Source organism: Odocoileus virginianus, chromosome X (genome assembly GCF_023699985.2).
Source record: "Odocoileus virginianus isolate 20LAN1187 ecotype Illinois chromosome X, Ovbor_1.2, whole genome shotgun sequence".
NCBI lineage: Eukaryota > Metazoa > Chordata > Mammalia > Artiodactyla > Cervidae > Odocoileus > Odocoileus virginianus.
In genome coordinates, this window is record NC_069708.1 from 5,482,556 (window position 1) to 5,500,968 (window position 18,413).

Consider the following 18,413-nt stretch of genomic DNA (forward strand, 5'->3'; position numbering starts at 1 on the left):
GGGCTCTCCATATCATGCCTGCAGTCTCTTGTCTGTAGAAAGTAAATCTATCAGAACAGAAATGACGTGAGAACCTTCACCTGGCTGATGAGGAAGTAGAGTGGTGTACTTTTTTTTCCCCTGATGGGCTACCACCTCTCTTGGGACTCCTTGGGCTATAGCTTGTCCATCTCCCATCACTCCTGGAACAGGGACCCATTCATTCTCTGTAGCATTGCAGAGCAAACATGGCTCAAGAGTTTGCAGAGATGTGGAATTTCCCCAGAACCCTTTGATCCAAGACACAGAAAGCAAGATGAGGACCCCATGTAGGAGGATTGAGGAGAGCAAGACCCAAGAATATGGGGGGAGTCACTGGGACAGCACTCTCGTCTGCTCTCAGACACAGAGGATCTCAGAACTGTTAGGCTAAGCATGCCTTGTTTATTCTTCACGCTTCTCAGAAACCTAAGAAACTTGGTCTTGGGGCAGAGTTCTGAGGTTGGATAGGCGAAAGGGTCAGTCTCTCAGAAATGATGGTGATTAACCTGAATGAGGGTGATAGAAAGACCCAGCCACAACAGTAGCAACCTGTAAAGACCCATCGTCCTTGGCGATCTCATGAAGTCAGAACAATCCAGGCTGCTGTGGCTAACATTCTCAACTCAGGTTCCAGGAAGGTGGGGACATTGGGAATCAGCAGAGTCCTCAGCCTCAGATCATCAGAGAATAGAACCCCAGGAAGGGTGCAGAGTCAAATTGAAGACCCAGGGTGTGGGTATGGAAGCCCCTCAACCCCAGCTGGCAGGGCTGTACTTAGTCCCTCCTCTCCAGTTAGCCCTGGGAAGTATAGGTAAATACTGGCCAGCTCAAGGGCCCCCTGACTTCTGCATGGAGGGTGTCAAGGAGATGTGGTCATTGATTTATAGGCTGGCTCTTCATCAGAGCGTGGAAATCCCAGGCATGACATTTGCACAGTCCTGTATGAGGAGTGGAGCAGCCAACTACCCCGTTACAGATAAATTCTTAGAAAGTCTTGCAAATGTAATGGGGCCTGGGAGGGAACAGGCAGGACTTTCAGACTAGTTTATCCCTCATTTTCTGAAGGTGAATGGCTTCAGGGCCTTACAGTCCTTGGACTAGTGCAGGAGGCCCCATTCAGTTGAGGTCGGGTACCCAGTTCCGAACAGGAGTCAACTGACGGCACTGGCTGACAATGAAGGATCCCTCCCAGAAGGAAGGGGGCCACGGAGGGCACTGTCCCTGTCAGGCCTGAGACTCTGCCACTTAGGCCTGGTGACGTGGTGAGTCCTACTCACTTCCTCCCAGAGTGTCTCGTGGAGGGAAGGAACCTCAACCTGGTCAAAGGGAGCAGCCACAGCTCAGCAGAAGGACGATTTCCAGATTGTACCAGAAAGTAAGGACCCTGATGACTGAAAAGACCATCCGTCTCAAAACAATAGGGGCAAAACATACTCCTTCCACTGCTGTTAGCCTCGGAAGACCACAGTCTATGGTGGCCCGATGAGGCAAATTTCACCTCTTCCTCGAGGGTCAGGGAATTAGGGGCTTGAGGGGAGAAGCCTTAAGATAAGTCAGTGAATATTTCCAGGTTGTAAATATTTCAAGGTTATTTCTAAGTCAGGGTGAGGATGGTAAAGAATGTGGGAACACACATACCAGGATGGCCACATAGAATCCTCCCTACTATCAGGTTAGAAGTTCCCAGGCAGAGTTGTCAGCCCAGGGACCCTTCACTTCTGACCAAGGAGTAGCAGGAAAGTTGGGATTTTGGTCTGATGGTGGTGGTCCTATGTCAACAGAGCAGGGGATCTTGGGCTTGGCTGAGAGTCACATTTGGGACCCTGATTTGGGACCCTGAGAGGAATTGTCTTTCATCCTCAACCAGCTTCCAGATCTTTGATCCTTGTGAGACTATGGGCAGGGGTAGCTAGATAAGGCTACCCTTATTTCGTCCTCCAGGCTCACAGGAAGGTATCAGTCTTACTATGAGGAGATAGGCCTCAGGTCCAGAAGGAGGGGATTCCCCAGCCCCACCAGCAGTCAAATTGTGAAGCCCGAGTGGAGACTGAGGGGTCTACCCATCCTTGAATAGAGACAAAGAATGTCATGCTGTACCCTTTGATGTCAGTTCTAGAAAGCTCAGGCAAGGCTCTCCCTCACTTCTTTATATCAGGCCTTCTTTTTGTCATTGAATCACTGAGTCATGCCTGACTTTTTTTTTTAATGTTAGCTCATATCTTTATTAACCAATATACAATTATTTGTCTTCTGGTTTGTTGAAACAATAGGTCAGACAACATTTGCCACAATAATGTCTGTCGAAGTGACTGGCCATAAAAACTCCAGCACCACATTCATCTGAGGGACACTCCCGGCGAAGATGGCTGATTTTGCCATTCTCATCCACCTTATAGTATTTCAGAACAGCCAATTTAACCTTCTTTCTCTTATGCTTGTTCTTCTTGAGAGTGCTGTAAGACTTCTTCCTTTTCTTAGCACCACCATGAAGTCTCAACACTAGATGAAGAGTGGACTCCTTTTGAATGTTGTAGTCAGACAAAGTACATCCATCTTCCAGTTGCTTGCCAGAAAAGATCAGTCTTTGCTGGTCAGGAGGAATTCCTTCCTTATCCTGGATCTTGGCCTTTACATTTTCTATTGTTTCTGAGGGCTCGACCTCGAGAGTGATGGTCTTCCCAGTCAGGGTCTTCACGAAAATCTGCATCTTGATGGCTCCACTGCAGATGGTGGATCTGAAAGCTGTGCCTGACTCTTTTTTTTTTTTTTTAAATGCTGGAACTTTATTTCTTTTTTTTTTTCTTCCATTTATTTTTATTTGTTGGAGGCTAATTACTTTACAACATTGCAGTGGTTTTTGTCATACATTGAAATGAATTAGCCATGGATTTACATGTATTCCCCAGATGGTGGATCTGAAAGCTGTGCCTGACTCTTTTTTGACCCCATGGACTGTAGTCCCCCAGGCTCCTCTGTCCATGGGATTCTCCAGGGAAGAACTGGAGTGGGTTGCCATTTCCTCCTCCAGGGAATCTTCCCAACCCAGGGACTGATTTAGGTCTCCTGCATCTCCTGTATGTGCCACAGGCAGATACTTTACTGCTGAGCCACCAGAGTGGCCCTATATCAGGCCTAAGGGAGGTCAGATCTTTGCTGGAAAGTGCAGCCACTAGTCATGAGAAAGGAGGGATATGGTGCCTGCCAGGCACTGCAGTAGATGCTTTACAGTTACCACCACATGCCATCAGTCCTTCCAGACGGGGTTTGTCAAACTCACTTCACAGATAAAGAGCCTGAGGCTCTCTCAGAGAGTTTAATGACGTGACAAACTTCCCATGGCTGGTAAGTGACAAGGATGGTCGTAGGCCCTTGAGTTGAGTTAGTCTAAAGCTCACCCTCTCACACCTGCAAGCCTGAGCTGACCTTGTGCCCTTAATTCCCTTTTTATTTTCATTACTGTGAAATGAATCGGAAGCAATAAGAAGGACTCTCATGTCAAACTATTATATTGTAATACATAGCTAGAGCAATAATAATAATAAAACTAAATGTGACATATGAAGAGAGGAAACAAAGCAATAATGTTTGCTGACAATAGGATCATCTGTCCATATATATGAGGTCTCGGATAAGCTTAAAAGATCCGAAAGCTTTAAAGTTACACATAAGCTCAAAAGATCAGGATTCAAAATCTAGAGTCTTATCTTACATCATACTCAAAAAAATGGATTCAAGACTTTAAAATGAGGCCAGAAATCATTTTAGAATTCTTAGAAGAAAATACGGGGGAAAGCTCCTTGTCATTGGTCATGGCAATGTTTTGAGTTTTTTTGTTTTTAATTTGACGACAGAAACACAGACAAGAAAAAGAAAAATCAGTGGGGCTACATCAAATTAAAAAGATTCTGTATAGCAATAGAAACAATCAACAAAATGAAAAGGGGAAATAGAAAAAATTTGCAAGCCATATATCTGATAAGTTTATATCTAAATTATAAAAGGAACTCATACAACTCAATTACAGACTAATTAATTAAAAATAACTAAAAAATGAGCAAAGAACCTAAATATTTTCTAAGGAAGACATAGAAATAGCCAACAGCTATGTGAAAAGGGGCTCAGCATCACTAATCATCAACGAGATGGTAATCCAGATCACAATAACAGATCACTTCATATCTGTTGGGAGAGCTATTATCAAAAAGCCAAGTGATAGCAAGTGTTGGCAAGGGTGTTGAGAAAAGGGAACATTTGCACACAGTTGCTGGGAATATAAATTGGCACAGCCACTGTGGAAAACAGTATGGAGGTTCCTCAGAAAATTACAACTGTAACTATCGTATGACTCAGCATTTCTACTTCTGAGTATGCAGTTGACCCTTGAACAACACAAGATTGAACTGTGCAGGTCCACTTATAGATGAATATTATTTCAATAAATACATTGGGAAACTATTCTGAGATTTGAGATAACCTGAAAAAACTCACAGGTGACTCGCATAGCCTAGAAATATAAAAAATTAAGAAAAGGGTGTCATGAATGCATAAAATTTATGTAGATACTAGTCTATTTTATCACTTACTGCCATAAAATATACACAAATATGAAAAGGTTAAATTTATCAAAAGTTGTGCACACAAACACAGACACACACACACACTTATGGACCATTGAATAGCACTATTCATCTCTGATGAGCAGTTTCTGTAGTAAACTGTGATCTCAAAAAAAGTGATCACCAATGATTCTCAGGTATTTCTCACTGTGTTTAGTACGATACCATAAACCTTGAATAACACCATTGGGCTCATATGAAGTGCTGCTAGTGGTACTGGAAGTGCTCTCAAGAAACAGAAGTCATGATATTATATGAAAAATTTGAATTAACTTGTCTGCAGTCATGGTTGCCACCATTCCAAGATGACATACTCCTTTCCCTATTTGGAACCAGTCTGTTGTTCCATGTCCCGTTCTAAGTGTTGCTTCCTGACCTGCATACAGATTTCTCAAGAGGCAAATCAGGTGGTCTGGTATTCCCATCTGGGTGATTCACATAGTCAGAGGCTTTGGCATAATCAATAAAGCAGAAATAGAAGTTTTTCTGGAACTCCCTTGCTTTTTTGATAATCCAGTGGATGTTGGCAATTTGATCTCTGATTCCTCTGCCTTTTCTAAAACCAGCTTGAACATCTGGAAGTTCATGGTTCACGTATGGTTGAAGCCTGGCTTGGATAATTTTGAGCATTACTTTACTAGTGTGTGAGATGAGTGCAATTGTGTGCAGTAGTTTGAGCATTCTTTGGCATTGCCTTTCTTTGGGATTTGGAATGAAAACTGACCATTTCAGTCATGTGGCTGTCTAGGTTGATCAAAGCTTTTCTTCCAAGTGTCTTTTAATTTCATGGCTGCAGTCACCATCTGCAGTGATTTTGGAGGCCAAAAGAAAATAAACTCACCGTTTCCATCGTTTCCCCATCTATTTGTCATAATGTGACTGTGTCATGTCATCTGCAAACGATGCCAGTTTTACTTCTTTTTCAACTTGGATTCCTTTTATATCTTCTCTACTCTGCCACACCTAGGGCTTCTAAAATCATGTTGAGTAAAAGTGGAGACAATGGACATTCTTGAGATTTTCATGTTAAGTGAAGTCAGACAAATATCACTCATGTGGAAATATAATTTTAAAAAATGATACAAAGGAACTTATTTAAAAAATAGACTAAACAGATACAAAAAAATGAACTTATAGTTACCAAAGAGCAAATAGGGCAGGGAGCAATAAACCAGAAGCTTGAGGTGAACATATACACATACTGTATATAAGGTAGATAGCCAACAAGTATCTACACTATAGAGCAGGAAACTCAATATTCTGTGATAACTTATATGAGAAAAGATTCTTTAAAAGAATGGATATATGTATATGTATAACTGAATCACTCTTCAGTACACCTGAAACTTATACAACATTGTAAATCAACTGTACTCCCAGAAAATTTTTAAAAAGAAAATTACTGGAGAGAAAGGAGATCTGTCTGGACATGTTTTAAGGCAGATGAAAGTGCCCTATTCTGGGGGAAATGCCACAAAGTACATGCATTGGTAAGGAAGGGAAGTGAGAGCCAAGATTTGAGACAGAAATAGATAGGCAAATTCTATGATTTTGTGCAAATGCTGTCAGGGTTTTGTGCAAATGATCAGGACTCCCCTAACCTATAGAGCTGCTAACCCCGAGCCTTCAAGGGAAATGATAAACACCATCTGCCAGTGTTTCAGTTGTACAACAAGAAGGCCGGACAGCAGGAACCTTTGGGGAGATTGGTTTCATCAGTGCTTCGTCCCTGAATTCAGGAAGTACCTTGCCAGTAAGGGACTGCCTTTTAAAATTCTTTTGATATTGGACAATGCCCTTGGCCATCCAGAACCCTGTGAGTTCAACACTGAAGGCGTCAAAGTGGTCTCCTTTCCCCTAAACACAACATCTCTAAGTCAGTCTATAGATCAGAGGATCAGAGGGACCTTTAAGGCTCAGTACACATGGCACTCTATTTAAATGTTTGTCAATGCTGTGGAAGAGAACCCTGATAGAACATCATGAAGTCTGGAAGCACGACTGAAGATGTGATTGTTGTCACACACACACACACACAAAGCCCATGAAAGCCCAAACAATAAATTCCTGCTAAAGAAAACTGTCCAGGTGTTGTACTTGCCTTCATAGAATTTGTGACAGGGTCAGTTAAGGAAATCATAAAAGAGACTGTGGATATGACATGAAAGGGTGGGAGGGGGTGAAGAGTCCCAAAATACAGATCTTGGAAAAATCCAAGAGCTAACAGACACTACAGCAGAGGAATTAACAAAATATGACTTGATGGAGATGAGTGGTTCTGAACCAGAGCTGGATGATGAAGAATAAGACATAGAAGAAGCAGTGCGAGAAACCAAATTGACATTAGACAATCTGGCAGAAGTGTTCAGAGTACTCAAGACTGGTTTTGACTTCTTGTATGGCATGGACCCTTCTATGATAAGGGCACTGAAACAAAAGCAAATGATGGAAGGAGGACTGATAATACACAGAAACATTTTTTAGACAAATGATAAAGCAGTATCTTCGGAGAGAAATTACAATGTATTTCCATAAAGGTACACTGAGTGTGCCTGCTTCTCCTATCTCCCCTTCCACCTCCTCCGCTCTTCCATCTCTGCCCCTCATCAAGGTCATCCCCTCCTCTTCCTCCTCCTCCTCAGCCTACTCAGCATGAAGGTGATGGGAATGACGACCTTCATGATGATCCACTTCCACTCAATGAGTAGTAAATAATCATCATGCCATACAGGTAATAATCTTACCTGTTAAGTATGTGTTTGAGTATCTTTGTGCTAAGTGCTAATAACTGTATGGCAAGGACTGATGAGATGATCTTCATCATCACCACCAGCTAAGTATTCATCATCTAGAACATTGCGTGCAAGACTTGTATTGAAATGGATAGCCTACAATTGCATAGGCAAAAGGTGAGTGATATTTAATATAAAATTAATAATGTTTTCATTTTATTATTGTTTTATAACTTTAGTTTCAAAGAATTATATTACTGCACACCATCCCACCTCTCTCTTGTGAGTGAATAAACTCCACATCAGCCTGTCATCACAGGTAAGTGTTTTCTCTTAAAGTAACAATGTTTTCAGTACTGTATTATAAATATTGCCATAATAGTATATGCCATAAAAATTTTTAGCGATTCATTCCTTACTGTATATGCTTGGCTACCATGAAGCAATCCTATTGATTGCACTGAAGTCGTTCAGTCATGTCCGACTCTTTGAGACCCCCAAGGGCTGTAGCCTACCATGCTCCTCCATCCATGGGGTTTTCCAAGCAAGAGTACTGGAGGGGGTTGCCATTTCCTTCTCCAGAGGATCTTCCTTACCCAGGGATTCAGCCCAGGTCTCCCACATTGTAGTCAGACGCTTTACCGTCTGAGCCACCAGGGAAGTCTTGATTACACTAGGCTACTATAAAGCAGTCATATTGCTGTTGCTTCATTATCAAAGCTTGAATCATTATACCTGTAAATAAATATGAATTTATTTTCATATTATTTTTTCATGTTTGATATTTAGTGTCTTATATGTATAGTCTTTTTTTTCATTTATTTTTATTAGTTGGAGGCTAATTACTTTACAACATTGCAGTGGTTTTTGTCATACATTGAAATGAATTAGCCATGGATTTACATGTATTCCCCCATCCCGGTCCCCCCTCCCACCTCCCTCTCCACCTGATCCCTCTGGGTCTTCCCAGTGCACCAGGCCTGAGCATTTGTCTCATGCATCCAACCTGGGCTGGTGATCTGTTTCACCCTAGATAATATACATGTTTTGATGCTGTTCTCTTGAAACTGTGTCATATAAGACAATATAGATGTTGGTACTTACAGCCAATTTTTCTTATAAATGGATGCTGTAAACTTACAGTGTTGATAAATACAGTACTGTGAATATATGTTCTCTTATGATTTTCTTAATGACATTTTTTCTTTGGCTTACTTTATTGTAAGAATACAGTAGAAAATACAGCATACAAAATATGCATTGACTGTTTATCAGTAAGGATGCCAGTCAACAGTAGGTTATTATTAAGTTTGGGCATAGTCAAAATTTTACAGGGATTTTGACTGCATGGGAGTTGCATGGTTCTAAACTCCACATGGTTCAAGGGTCAATTGTATATCCAAAGGAAGTGAAGTCAGTATCTTGAAGAGACATCTTCACTCCTGTGTTCATTGCGCCATTATTTACAATAGCAAAGATATGGTAACAACCCAAAATCTACCAACAGATAAATGGATAAAGAACATGTGGTAGATACAGACAATTGGATATGATTTCACCTTAAAAATTAAAGAAATCTTGTCATATGGAACAACATGGATAAACAACAGGGACATTATTCTAAATGAAATAAGCTAGTCTCAGAAGGACAAATGCTGCATGGTTTCACTTATATGAGGCATCTAAAGTTTTTAAACACATAGAAAGACAGAGGGGCCATGGGAGGGAGAAATGGGCAGTTGCTTTTCACTTGATACAATGTTTCAGTTATTCATTGAATAAATTCCAGAAATCTGCTGTGCAACCTCCTGCCTGTATTTAGCAGTACTATATTGTGTGCCTAAAATTTTGAGAGTAGATTTGATGTTAAATGTTTTTACCACAACAATAATTTGACAAGTTGATTGTTTTGCTCTCTCTCCAGTAGAGAGTATGCTGATTAAATGCAAGAATTTAGAAAACAGAACTCTTTTATACTGTTAATGAGAATGTCAATGGGTGAAACCACTGTGGAAAACAGTATTGAGGTTTCTCAAAAAATTAAAAATCAAATTATGATATGATTCAGCAAACCCACTTCTGGGTATCTATTCAAAGGAATTAAAATTAGACTCTCTGAGAGATAGCATTCCCATATTTGTTGCATCATCATTCACAATAATCAAGACAGGGAAACAGCTTAAATGTCTTTTGATGAATAAATAGATAAATATATGCTATATATATATGTATATATATACATATAAATATATACATATATATATATATATAATGGAGTGGTGTGTGTGTGTCCTCAGTCACTCAGTTGTGTCTGATTCTTTTTCGACCCCATGGAATGTAGCCTGCCAAGCTCCTCTGACCATGGGCTTCTCCAGGCAAAAATACTAGAGTGGGTTGCTATTTCCTCCTCCAGAGGATCTTCCCAATCCAGGGGTCGAACCCAAGTCTCCTGTGTGTCCTGCATTGGCAGGTGGATTATTTACCACTGAGCTACCTGGGAAGCCCATAATGGAGTATTATTCAACCTTAAAAAGAAGGAAACTTTGTCATTTGCAATAACAGAGATGACCTAGAAGACATTGTGCTAAGTGAAATAAGCCAGACACAGAATGACAAATACATGCTACCACTTAAATGAGGAATCTAAAACAGGCAAACTGATAGAAGCAGGGTAGGATGGTGATTGCCAGGGCCTGGGAGAAGGAGTAATGAGGAAGTAATTGTCAAAGGACACAGATTTTCAGTTATATAAGATGAATAATTTCTAGAATTATAATGTGTAGCATAGAGCCTATAGTTAACAATTCCATATTGGATACTTAAAGTTTTGCTAAAAGGGTAGATATTATGTTAATTGTCCTTGGTCCTCCTCACCTCCACAAAAATAAATGAGTAAATCAATAAAGAGTGTAGGAGGAAACTTTTGGAGGTAATGGACACATTTATGGCATAGATTGTAGCGATGGTTCAGAAGTGCATATTTATTTCCAAACATCGAGTTGTATACATTAAATGAGTACAGCTCTTTTATATGATAATCATATCTCAATAAAGTTTTTTTTAAAAAAAGAGCAGATATTTGGTCTTATTTGGGGTTGTAGTCTGAGCATAGTGCAAAGTGTACAGTAGGCACTTTATATTTAATCAATAAAGGCTGAAAGAAAGAGTATAAATAAGGAAAAGATTCTTAATTTTTGGTTTACCTAACTCCTTCTTGTGCTTTCTTTTTTTCTAAAAATTAAAGTTATATGCTTGTATTTGCTTATATTATTTAGGAATGTAAGATAAATTCTAATGGATTAGGCCACATACTTATTCTCTTGTTTATTTCCCAATTATTATTTGAGAAGGAGCTCTTTTTTTTCTTTTGGCTGTGAAGCATGCTGGACCACCCCCAACCAGGAATCAAACCCACCCATGCCCTGTGCATTGGGAGCAGGGAGTCTTAAACACTGGACCAAAAGGGAGGTTCTGAGAATGAGCTTTTTGGTAGGCTGACTAGTACTGTGGATGCTTTTTTAAAAACTGGAACAATAGCAACCTCCAAAACAAGATCTAGCCCCTGTCCATTGAATTTTAGAGTCTAGGAGGTACTATAATATGAAAAGATAGTGAGATATTCTCTATGACCAAAAGCAGGGGTCCCCAAACTTCAGGCCTCCAACCAGTACGTCCTGTGAGATCAGCAGCAGCATTTAGATTAGAAATAAATTTACAATAAATGTAATGTGCTTAAATTATCCCAAAACCATCCCCCACTCCCAGTCTATGGAAAAATTGTCTTCTAAAAAATCAGTCACTGGTGCCAAAAAGGTTGGGGACTGCTGAAAGAACAAGTAAAAAGCAGGGTAAAGAGGGCAGGCAGTTGGAGTTGAAAGCAAGTGTAAATGGCCTGTTGTGAGGCAGTTTGGAGCCTTGTTGTTGTTCAGTCATTAAGTCATGTCCCACTCTTTGTGACCCCATGGACCGCAGCTCACTAGGCATCCCTACCCTTCACTATCTCCCAGAGTTTTCTGAAACTCAAGTGCATTGTCAGTGATGCCATTGAACCATCTCATCCTCTGCTGCCCCCTTCTCCTCCTACCCCAAATCTCTCAGGGTCTTTTCCAATGAATTGGCTCTTTGCATCAGGTGGCCAAAGTATTGGAGCTTCAACTTCAGCATCAGTCCTTCCAATGAATATTCAGGGTTGATTCCTTGAGGATGGACTGGCTTGATCTCCTTGCTGTCCAAGAGACTCTCAAGAGTCTTGTCCAAGACCACAGTTAGAAAGCATCAATTCTTCGACACAGCTTTCTTTATAGTCCATCTCTCACATTTGTACATGACTACTGGAAAAACCATAGATTTGACTATAGGGACCTTTGTCGGCAAAATGATGTCTCTGTTTTTTAATACAATGTCTAGGTTTGGAGCCTTAGGAAAATGCAAAGCCTTCAGTGAGAAGTCATTTTACATGAAGTTGCCTGGTTGGCTAGAGAGACAGTGGGAATGGTGGGCATGGCCAGATTCTCAGATGGAGGGCCCCATAGAGTCCAAAGTCTCCTGCACTGGTGACATTTACCCTGGGTTGAGAGAGCCAGAGACCTTTCCATCAAGAAGGTACTCGATTATTTTATCTTGTGTGTAATTGGGAAAATTCTAGGCAAGTTCTAGATTTTTAGTTGGTACTTAAATACATGGAAATACTGGTTATTTAGATGAAATGGTAGCTAGGAGGGAAGATATTGATCAATGATAAAAATTTTGAGTTGTTTCCAACTGGGAAAGATTCTATCTCAAACACATTCTATGTTATATTCTCTGGTGTGACTGTTACATGATTGTCCTTGCTAGGCAACATTTTAGTTCAATGTGATTTTCTTTGTCTTGGAGTTTGGTTAATGTGCTGGAGTTCAGGAGGCTAGAAACAGCATGTGAAACAATTGACCAGCTTAAACTGTTTTTGCCTCCTCAAAGAGATTGTTTATTAATCACACCTTGAGTCATTTTGCAAAGAAAGAACTGCATGTGTCCAAGAAGGAATGCATGACCTCAGGATGACCCCGGAGCCAAGATCTTCAATCTGGGCTTCAATCAAGATCTTCAATCAGAGAATACAAATGTTGCTCCAAGGACCATTGCAAAATGAGAAGTCCTTCAATAAGGAAAGCCTGGCTTCCTGTAACCTGAATAGCTGATATGGACTAATTTAAGACTAGCCAATTAGCCTCCAAGTTAGAAATTCCCATTACCCCTTAGATTTCACCCAGGCTGCTGGATTCAAGAGAGATTTGAAACCTTACCTCCTGCACTGGTTGGCCTTGCAGTAAAGCTCTTTTCTCAAAAGCTCTTGCCATAAGTATTGGCTTCTGTGTGCATCTGTCAGTGAGCCCATGTTCAGTGAGTTTGGGCAGCCTAGTTGAGATTTAGGACTTGTGACCATCTGCTTGATGCACTCTATCCCCTGGTGGCTTCTCAGCATCAACCCTGAGTGGCCATCTCGACTGAGTTTGTCTAGAAAGTCGGCTCTCAGGTTCCTGTTTCCTAGCCATGGCACTCTGGGCTCCTTGGGCTTCTTTGGCTCCTTTCACTTTTAAGAAAAGAAATAGCTCCTAGATCATATATCTTTGGGGTGAGTAACCTCATCATAATGTTCCTATAGCCAAATGTGCTATATGTATTTAGAATGTGTCTGTAGTCTAATAATCTCATCAGGACTGTGGGTTAGAGAGGATTGGACTGTTGGATGGCATCACCGACTCAACAGAAACAAGTTTGAGCAAACCCCAAGAGATAGTGAAGGACAGGGAAGCCTGGCATGTTATAGTCTATGGGGTGGCCAAGAGTCAGACACACCTGAGCAACTGAACAATGACAACAACACTGTGGGTTAGGGTCCCGCCTAGGGGAGTTCCTTCCGTCTGGATAAAATCCAAAGGCTAGAATGAGGGGTTGGTTAGGGACCCTCCTAAGGGGACAGTGCAAGAGGTTAGAGCTGCTGAGATAATCAACAATTGGGTTAGAGCCCCAAATGGCTACGTTAAGGTCGCAGGTCTTTGGATTTATTTGCCTATGTTTAACTATGTCTGACTGTTATATATGTTGGAATTGGCTAATAGGAAGTTGGCTATTGGATGACTGTGACAAAATTTTATTAAACTGATATTAATGAGGGTCCTCTGAATTGGGAGGTAAACACCTTGCTCCTGGACTGGAAACCTTGCTTTATGGAGGTGATGGAGTGTTTTACTCATCCCTTTGGCCACCTGATGCAAAGAGCTGGCTCATTTGAAAAGACCCTGATGCTGAGAAAGACTGAGGGCAGGAGGAGAAGGGGACGATAGAGGATAAGATGGTTGGATGGCATCACCAACTCAATGGACATGGGTTTGGGTGGACTCCAGGAGTTGGTGATGGACAGGGAGGCCTGGCATGCTGTGGTTCATGGGGTCGCAAAGAGTTGGACATGACTGAGCGACTGAACTGAAGGTGATTGCCTGTAGGTATTATTATAGATGGATATCCTTTTTAAAAAAAAACAAAAAACTTTTACTGGAGAATTGTTGATTTACAATCTTGTGTTAGTTTCAGGTGCACAGCAAAGTGATTCAGTTACATATATATTCAATCTTTTCCAGATTCTTTCCCATATAGGTTATTACAGATTATTGAGTAGAGTTGCCTATGCTATATAGGAGGTCCTTTTCAGTTATCTATTTTATATATTGCTGGTTTGTGTATGTTCATCCCAATTTCTAATGCATCCATCCCCCCATGTTTCCCCTTTAGTAATCATAAGTCTGTTTTCAAAATGTGAGAGTGTGTTTCTGTATTTTAAATAAGTACATTTGTGTCATTTTAAAAAATTAGATAGTACCTATGAGTGATATAATATGATATTTGTCTTTGTCTGACTTACTTCATTCATTGTGAAAATCTCTTTAAGTCCATCCAGTGCTGCAAATGACATTATTTCATTCTTTTTTATGGCTGAGTATGATTCCATTATATGTATGTATCACATTTTTATTCATGGACCTGTAGGTGGTTTCCATGTCTTAGCTATTGTAAACAGTGCTGCAGTGAACATGGGTGTGCTTGTACCTACTCAAATTATGGTTTTCTTCAGATATATGCCCAGGTAGTCTATTTTTTAAATTTTATTGGAGTACAGTTGATTTACAATGTTGTGTTAATTTCAGGTATATAGCAAAGTGATTCAGTTATACATATATGTACATTCATTAATTTTCAGTTTCTTTTTTCATACAGAATATTCATTAGAGTTTCCTGTGCTATGTAGGAGGTCCTTGTTGGTTATCTTTCATATATAGTGGTATGTTTATGTTCATCCCAAGCTCCTGATTTATCCCTCCCTCACTATGTTTCCCCTTTAGTGTCCATCAGTTTGTTTTCATCATCTGTCTTTCTGTTTTGTAAATAAGTTCATTTTATCATTTTTTAAAATTAGATTCCACATATGAGGGATATATTTTTATTTGTCTGACTTAATTTGCTTAGTGTTACAATCCCTAGGTACATCCATGTTGCTGCAAATGGCGTTCTTTCATTCTTTGTTATGGCTGAGTAATACTCCTTTGTATTTACAGACCACATCTTTATCTACTCCTCTGTTGATGGACATTTAGGTTGCTTCTGTGTCATAAGTATTGTAAATAATGCTGCAATGAACATTGGGTGCTGTACCTTTTTTGAATTATGATTTTCTCTGGATATATTCACAGGAGTGGGCTTGTTGGATATTATGGTGGTATTATTTTTTTGTTTTATTTTCTTGGAGTATACCTGATTTACAGTGTTGTGTTAGTTTCAGGTGTATAACAAAGTGACTCAGTTATACATACACATGTATTCCTTCATTTTCAGATTCTTTTCTCATACAGTTTATTACAGAATATTGAATAGAGTTCTCTCTGCTATACAGTAGGTCCTTTTTGGTTATCTCTATTATATATAGTTGTGTATGTGGACTTCCCAGGTGGTGCAGTGGTAAAGAATCCACCTGCCAGTGGAGGAGACACAAGAGAAGCAGGTTCGGTCCCTTGATCAGGAAGATCCCCTAGAGCAGGAAATGGAAACTCACTCCAGTATTCTGGCCTGGAAATTCCATGGACAGAGGAGCCTGTTGGACTACAGTCCATGGAGTCACAAAGAGTCCGACATGACAGTTGTTATATGTTTATCTCAAGCTCCTAATGTATCTCTCCCACAACATTTCTCCAGTGGTAACCACAAGCTTGTTTTTGGTATCCAAAAGTCTCTTTCTATGTTGTAAATAAGTTCATTTGTGTAATTTTTAAAAATTAGATTCCACATATGAATGTTGTCATATGATATTTGTGTTTCTGTGTCTTACTTTACTTAGTATGACATTCCCTAGGTCCATCCATGTTGCTGCACATGGCATTATTTCTTTTTTATGGCTGAGTAATATTCCATTGTACCACATCTACATTATTCATTTCTCTGTAGATGGATGTTTAAGTTACTTCCATGTCTTGGCTAATGTAAATAGTGCTATAATGAAGATTGGGTGCATGTGTATCTATGAATCATAGGTTTCTCTGGATATGTGCCAGGAGTGGGATTGCTGGATCATATGGTAACTCTCTTTTTAGTTTTTCATGGAACTTCCATAATGTTCTCCATAGTGGCTGTGTCAATTTGCATTCCCACTGAGAGTGCAAAAGTGTTCCCTTTTTCCACACTCCATCATTTATTGTTTGTAGATTTGGGGATGATGACCATTCTGACTGGTGTGAGGTGATACCTCATTGTAGTTTTGATTTGCATTTCTCTGATAATTAGCGATGTTGAGTATCTTTTCATGTGCTTTTTGGCCATCTGTATGTCTTCTTTGAAGGAATATCTATTTATGTCCTCAACCCATTTTTTTTATTAGGTCGTTTATTTGACATAGAGGTGCATGAACTATTCATATATTTTGGAGATTAATCCCAGTTATTTGCTTTATCTGCAAACATTTCCTCTCATTATGAGTTGTGTTTTTGTTTATGGTTTATTTTGCTGTGCAGAAGCTTTTAACTTTAATTAGATGCCACCTGTTTGTTTTTATTTTCATTACTCTCGGAGGTGGATCAAAAACCATTTTACTAAAAGAAAAAAATACTGCTGCAACTTATGTCTAAGAGTGTTCTGCCTAGGTTTTCCTCTGAGAGTTTTATACTGTCTGGCCTTCCATGTCGGTCTTTGATCCATTTTGAGTTTATTTTTGTGTATGGTGTTAGAGAATGTTCTAATTTCATTCTTTTCCATGTAACTGTCCAATTTTCACAGCACCACTTATTGAAGAGACTGTCATTTTTGGTTTGCGAGTATTCTGTTCAGGATTTTTGCATCTGTGTTCTTCAGTGACATTGGCCTGTAATTTCCTTTTTTGGCGAATCTTTGTCTGATTTTGCTATCAGGGTGATGGTGGCCTCATAGAACGAGCTTGGGAGTGTTCCTTCCTCTGAAATTTTTTGGAAATTTGAGATCAATAGGTAATAACTCTTCTCTGTTTGATAGAATTCACCTGTGAAACCATCTGGTCCTGGACTTTTGGATATTGGGAATTTTTAAATCACTATTTCAATTTCAGTACTTGTGATAGGTCTGCTTACATTCTCTATTTCTTCCTTGTTCAGTCTTGGAAGGTTGTACCTCTCTAAGAATCTGTCCATTTCTTCTAGGTTATCCATTTTATTTGCATATAGTTGTCTGTAGTAGTTTCTTATGATACTTTGAATGTCACACGAGTGCATTCTTAATGAAATCAGCCCTGATTACCTTGGTATGGTGAGAGCATAGAGGTAAAATGAGGGAGTATAAAGCAGGAAAATCTGGCCCCCCTGTCATAATAACATACCCTGATCCCTGGTTAAAGGAATTTCATACAATTGGACACATTCTGGTGTTTCCTCATTGAAAAATCTAGTCCTCTTCTGTATGAGTCAGAATAGCAGGGAGGTAGCATTGAACTGCTTATAAGTGTGTGTGCGTGATGTTAAAAATGAAATTTTACCAGGAGAAATAACCATCGGTTGTGGTCTTAAAGGTAATGGGCTACATAGAGGCCTGGAAATTGCCAAGGCATCTAGATTTGCTTGTCTGTGTGTGATCTCTGCTGGAGTGGTGAAATGTTTTGGTCATCTACCAGAAAGATTAAACCCCAGCATGCTCAGAAAGGAAGTGAGGAAATCAGTGTTTAAACATGTGTGCTCCTGAGTTGTTCTCTCAAACTCAGCTCTGGCTGAGTTTAAGACAGCTTCCTCTTTCAATTTCTTCAACATGATGCAATCACTCTTTCACCTTCCTCCTCACTAGGTAAGTTTTTCAAGGTAGAGAGTGAGACAGAGTCTAAATTTCCATATGCCCCTCTTCAGTAGACAAGCATGCCCTCAGCACGTGGCAGAGTGGAAATATTAGGAGCTTCTGACCAAATGGGCTCCAGTCTTGGAACTGGTGGGACAGATTCCTTGGAAGCTGGGTAGCACGTGTGCCTTTCAAGCTACAGTTTGATAACCACATGTAATGGAAAACTTTTCAGGGTTCTTTAAGGGAACCCTCAGATCCGAGCTGGTCACCTTGAGACTGTCCATTCTTCTCAGTGGTTTCTCCAGGAAATTCATACAGCCAACTCTTCCCAGAAACCAACCTAGGAGATGGAATTTGGTCCTAAATTAAGGGACGATGGCTCTTAGTTTTCCCATTTTCTTCCTAGAAGGGAACAAAGCACTCTGAGCCACAGATAGATAAGTCCTGATGGCTTTTCTACAGCTCCCATGAATGCAGGGGTTTTCCAGGGGAAGCCAACCATAAGAGTGCTGGTTGATGTTGGCTACAATCCATGAAGGCTGGGAAGAGGCAGCAAGCATTGGTTAAAGGCAGTTGGTCGAGGATCTGTTTGCTGGCCAAGATGTAAACTATTTTGAGCACTACAGTGAAAGAAATCAGTCAGTCAACGGCAGAGTTCAGTTTGGGCTGATGAGTGGCCAGGAAAAGCCAGGACATCTGACCCAATAGTAATAAAAGTCCATCC

At 40.2% G+C, this 18,413-nt stretch overlaps 2 protein-coding genes across 2 annotated transcripts in view; one reads left to right on the forward strand and one right to left on the reverse strand.

The window, feature by feature from the left end:
* Positions 1 to 18,413, forward strand: part of LOC110123266 (uncharacterized) — a gene marked incomplete at its 3' end in the record, with an annotated part of 58,513 nt that overhangs the window by 13,281 nt on the left and 26,819 nt on the right. The window contains 1 exon segment of the mRNA XM_070461787.1: positions 7,609 to 7,688.
* On the reverse strand, positions 2,222 to 2,728 carry LOC110123276 (ubiquitin-ribosomal protein eS31 fusion protein-like). The gene has a single exon (XM_070461812.1). The coding sequence runs from the start codon at positions 2,726 to 2,728 to the stop codon at positions 2,261 to 2,263; it is 468 nt and encodes a 155-aa protein (XP_070317913.1). The 3' UTR covers positions 2,222 to 2,260.

Excerpts from the sequence above, each read along its gene's own strand:
- LOC110123276 (XM_070461812.1), bottom strand. The coding sequence starts at position 2,728 with ATGCAGATTTTCGTGAAGACCCTGACTGGGAAGACCATCACTCTCGAG.